The sequence below is a fragment of the Protobothrops mucrosquamatus genome, unplaced genomic scaffold (assembly GCF_001527695.2).
Source record: "Protobothrops mucrosquamatus isolate PMUCROS unplaced genomic scaffold, P.Mucros_1.0 scaffold5713, whole genome shotgun sequence".
Classification (NCBI taxonomy): Eukaryota; Metazoa; Chordata; class Lepidosauria; order Squamata; family Viperidae; genus Protobothrops; species Protobothrops mucrosquamatus.
Window position 1 is genome coordinate 8,745 of NW_015391564.1, and position 4,261 is coordinate 13,005.

The 4,261-nt window shown below is 47.5% G+C and overlaps 1 protein-coding gene across 1 annotated transcript in view; it reads right to left on the reverse strand.

Moving 5' to 3' along the window:
• SEZ6 (seizure related 6 homolog) overlaps window positions 1–4,261 on the reverse strand; it is a gene marked incomplete at its 5' end in the record, with an annotated part of 17,926 nt that overhangs the window by 3,607 nt on the left and 10,058 nt on the right. Inside the window, 4 exons of the mRNA XM_029286902.1 lie at window positions 81–275; window positions 1,910–2,106; window positions 3,069–3,207; window positions 4,090–4,258. Of these exons, the coding sequence (XP_029142735.1) occupies window positions 81–275; window positions 1,910–2,106; window positions 3,069–3,207; window positions 4,090–4,258 (700 nt within the window). The remainder of the gene's footprint in view (window positions 1–80; window positions 276–1,909; window positions 2,107–3,068; window positions 3,208–4,089; window positions 4,259–4,261) is intronic.

A 4,261-nucleotide genomic window follows, 5' to 3' on the forward strand; every position in this document is an offset into this window, starting at 1 on the left:
CTCCTCCTCCTCCTCCTCCTCCTCCTCCTCCTCCTCCTCCTCCTCCCCTCCCGGCCCCAGATCTTCCTCCCCCCCCTCACCTTTCTGGCAGGAGGGCAGGTCCCCGCTCCACACCAGGTCCCAGTGGCACATCAGGAGCTCCGTGCCCACCAGCTCATAGCCAGGGTAGCAGTGGTAGGTAACCACAGCCCCATGGATCAGCTCCGGGTGCGAGGTGGTCTTCCAGCCGTTGGGAATTTCCGGCAGCTCCGGGCAAGTGTCGTTGCGGGGAACCTCTGCCAAGGAAGAAGAGAGAAACGTGCATGGGGGGCTGGCAAGGGATGCCTTGGAAGCTGATTGGGGGGGGGAGGAGAGCCTCTTTTAACCCACACCCAGCCCAGTGGGAGGCTGTCAGTTCCCCTTGGTTGCACCAACCGTATCTCCGCAGAAATATGGAATGGAATAGAATAGAATAGAATAGAATTATGGGATAGAATAGAATAGAATTATGGGATAGGATAGAATAGAATAGAATTATGGGATAGAATAAAATAGAATAGAATAGAATAGAATAGAATAGAATAGAATAGAATAGAATAGAATAGAATAGAATAAGGAATAGAATAGAATAGAAAAAAGAATAGAATAGAATAGAATAGAAAAAAGAATAGAAAATAGAATAGAATAGAATTATGGGATAGAATAGAATAGAATAGAATTATGGGATAGAATAGAATAGAATTATGGGATAGGATAGAATAGAATAGAATTATGGGATAGGATAGAATAGAATAGAATTATGGGATAGAATAGAATAGAATAGAATAGAAAATAGAATAGAAAAAAGAATAGAATGGAATAAAAAATAGAATAGAATAGAAAAAAGAATAGAATAGAATAGAATAGAAAAAAGAATAGAAAATAGAATAGAATAGAATTATGGGATAGAATAGAATAGAATAGAATAGAATAGAATAGAATAGAATAGAATTATGGGATAGGATAGAATAGAATAGAATTATGGGATAGAATAGAATAGAATAGAATAGAAAATAGAATAGAATAGAATTATGGGATAGAATAGAATAGAATAGAATAGAATAGAATAGAATAGAATTATGGGATAGGATAGAATAGAATAGAATTATGGGATAGAATAGAATAGAATAGAATAGAAAATAGAATAGAAAAAAGAATAGAATAGAATAGAATAAAAAATAGAATAGAATAGAAAAAAGAATAGAATAGAATAGAATAGAAAAAAGAATAGAAAATAGAATAGAATTATGGGATAGAATAGAATAGAATAGAATAGAATAGAATAGATTTGTGGACTTCAACTTGTGGCTGGCTGAGGAATTCTGGGAGTTGAAGTCCACCAGTCATCAAGGGAGCCATAGTACTCCACCCCTTGTCTAAATGAATGGCTAGGTATTGCCTCCAGCATCAGGAGCAGTAAAGGTAATTCTCAACTTACGACCATTTGTTTAGTGACTGTCCGAAGTTACGGCAGCACTGAAAAAAAACCTTAGGATTGTTCTTCACACTTAGCCACCCTCGCAGCCTCCCTGTGGTCACATGATTGGAATTCAGACACTTGGCAACTGACATGTACTTATGACAGTTGCAGTGTCCCGGGGGGCGGGGTTGTCCCATGACCTTCTGGCAAGCCAAATCAATAGGAGGCAGCCAGCTTCGCTTAGTGACTGTGTGACTCACTTCGCAACTGCAGAGGCTCTCTTACCAACGGAGGCAAGAGAAATCATAAAATGGGGTGGAAACTCGCTTTACGACTGTCTTGCTTGGCGACAGAAATTTTGGGGGCTCAATTGAGAACGATCTGTAATCGCAACCCCCCCCCCCATGTCGGAAGCTCAGCAGAGAAGGCCTTTCGGGGAGGGGGGGATGCGTCTGAAGCTGCTCCGCTTACCGGCAAAATGGACGATGAAACCCTGCCGGTAACCGACGGCGCTGCTTCCCGGATCCGACTGGAACTGGATGGTGATGTCGGCCATGGAGGTGAAGAGCTGGAAGTGCCGGTGGGAGCCGGAATACTGGCCCAGGATGCGGGCCGTCAGGTCGTCCCCGTCGTAAAAGGTCAGCGTGTCCCCTTTGCCCAAGCGCAACCTTTAGGGACAAGCGGGGGGGAGGGCCCAAAGGGGGGGGGAAGAAAGGGGGCTGCGTCAACAAGGGAGCCCTCTGCCAAATTCACAGCAGCGCAGAAGGAAACCACGGGCACGGGAAAGCCGATAATTGGGTCGTCAATTGGATTTTATTCTCTGTTTTTCCCAGTTAGAACCATTAACCAGTGGAACTCCTTGCCTCCAGAAGCTGTGAAGGCTCCAATACTGGAGGTTTTTAAGAAGAGACTGGACAGCCATTGGTCTGAAACGGTGTAGGGTTTCCTGCCTGAGCAGGGGGTTGGACTAGAAGACCTCCAGGGTCCCTTCCAACTCTGTAATTCTATTCTATTCTATTCTATTCTATTCTATTCTACATGATTCACTTAACAACGGCAGTGATTTGCTTAGCAACTGCGGCCAAACAGGTCGTAAAACGAGGCGCAACTCGCTTAACAGCCGCCTTGCTTAGCAAGAGGAATTCTGGACTCAGTTGTCGTCGTAAATCGAGGATTGACATAATAATAATAATAATGATGATGATGATGATGATGATGATGATGATGATGATGATAAAGTTGGAAGGGACCTCAGAGGTCATCTAGTCCAACCCCCTGCTCAGGCAGGAAACCCTACACCATTTCAGACAAATGGCTGTCCAGTCTCTTCTTAAAAACTTCCAGTGTTGGAGCATTCACAGCTTCTGGAGGCAGATAGTTCCACTGGTTAATTGTTCTGACTGTCAGGAAGTTTCTCCTTAGTTCTAGGTTGCTTCTCTCCTTGATGAGTTTCCATCTGTTGCTTCTTGTCCTGCCTTCAGGCGCTTTGGGGAATAGCTTGACTCCCTCTTCTTTGGGGCAGCCCCTGAGATACTGGAAGGCTGCTATCGTGACCTGCTCTTGGTTTGCCCGCCTTAATGAGAGCCCGGTCCGGGTGCGAAAGAGGGGGAGGGAGAAGCCGTCCACTCACACATGTATGTCCAGCATGATGCGCTTGTCCTCCTCCACGTGGACCCCCCAGATGCAGTCCTGCCCTTTTCCATACGGCTCGGGCCAGTTGGGGGATAAAACCACTCCGGACGCATCCGTGATCTCCCCGCTGCACACGGCTGTTGGGACACAGGGGAGAAACAGGTCACACACCTGGGTTGGGTCACCGGCCTTGCCAATGCTGGGTTTTTCGATCTCTTTCTTTCTTTCTTTCTTTCTTTCTTTCTTTTTCTTTCTTTCTTTCTTTCTTTCTTTCTTTCTTTCTTTCTTTCTTTCTTTCTTTCTTTCTTTTTCTTTCTTTCTTTCTTTCTCTTTCTTTCTTTCTTCCTTCCCTTCCTTTCCTCCCTCCTTCTTTCCCTCCCTTCCTTCCCTCCTCCCTCCCTCACTCTCCCTCCCTCCCACCTTCCTTCCTCCCTTCCTTCTTTTCTACCCTCCCTCCCTCTCTCCCTCCTTCCTTTCCTCCTTCCGTCCTTCCTACCTTCCTTCCTTCCTACCCTCCTCCTTTACTCTCTCCCTCCCTCCCTCCCTCCTTCCTTCCCTCCCTCCTACCTTGCTTCCTACCTACCCTCCTCCCTCCCTCCCTCCCTCCCTCTCCCTCCCTCCTTCCTTCCCTCCCTCCTTCCTTCCTCCCTTCCTCCCTCCCTCCCTCCCTCCCTCCTTCCTTCCTTCCCCTTTGTTAAGATAGGAATGGAAGGGAGGGAGGAAAAATGTGAAAGTGAAAAAGATGAGAAGGGAAGCCGTGTAGGAGAAGGAGTGGCAGAACCTAGGGGCGGAGTCAAAAGAGGCATCCGCCTAGAATCCCTACATAGCCACAAGTGAACTAAGTAAGTCCAGACACCCTTGAATCCCATTGACACGTATCTAACTCCAAGCAGGTGCTGGCCACGAGTTGGGAAGTCTCCCCTGCTTAGGCGTGAGTAGCAACAGACCAGCGGGTCTTTGGCACCTGACAAGCCAGGACGATCGGCCTTCCTCCCGCCCTGCCCCTCCCCATCCCTCACCTCGGCAGGCCGGCTCCGTCTCGTTCCACTGCGGGTTGGCGGGGTCCACGCACTCAATGATGACCGAGCCTTGCTCCAGGGTGTAGCCGGGCTCGCAGGCAAACTCCACCGTGGTGCCCACTTTGTAGCTGCCGTTGCTGGAGGTGAAGTTCCCGTACTTGACGAAGGGCTC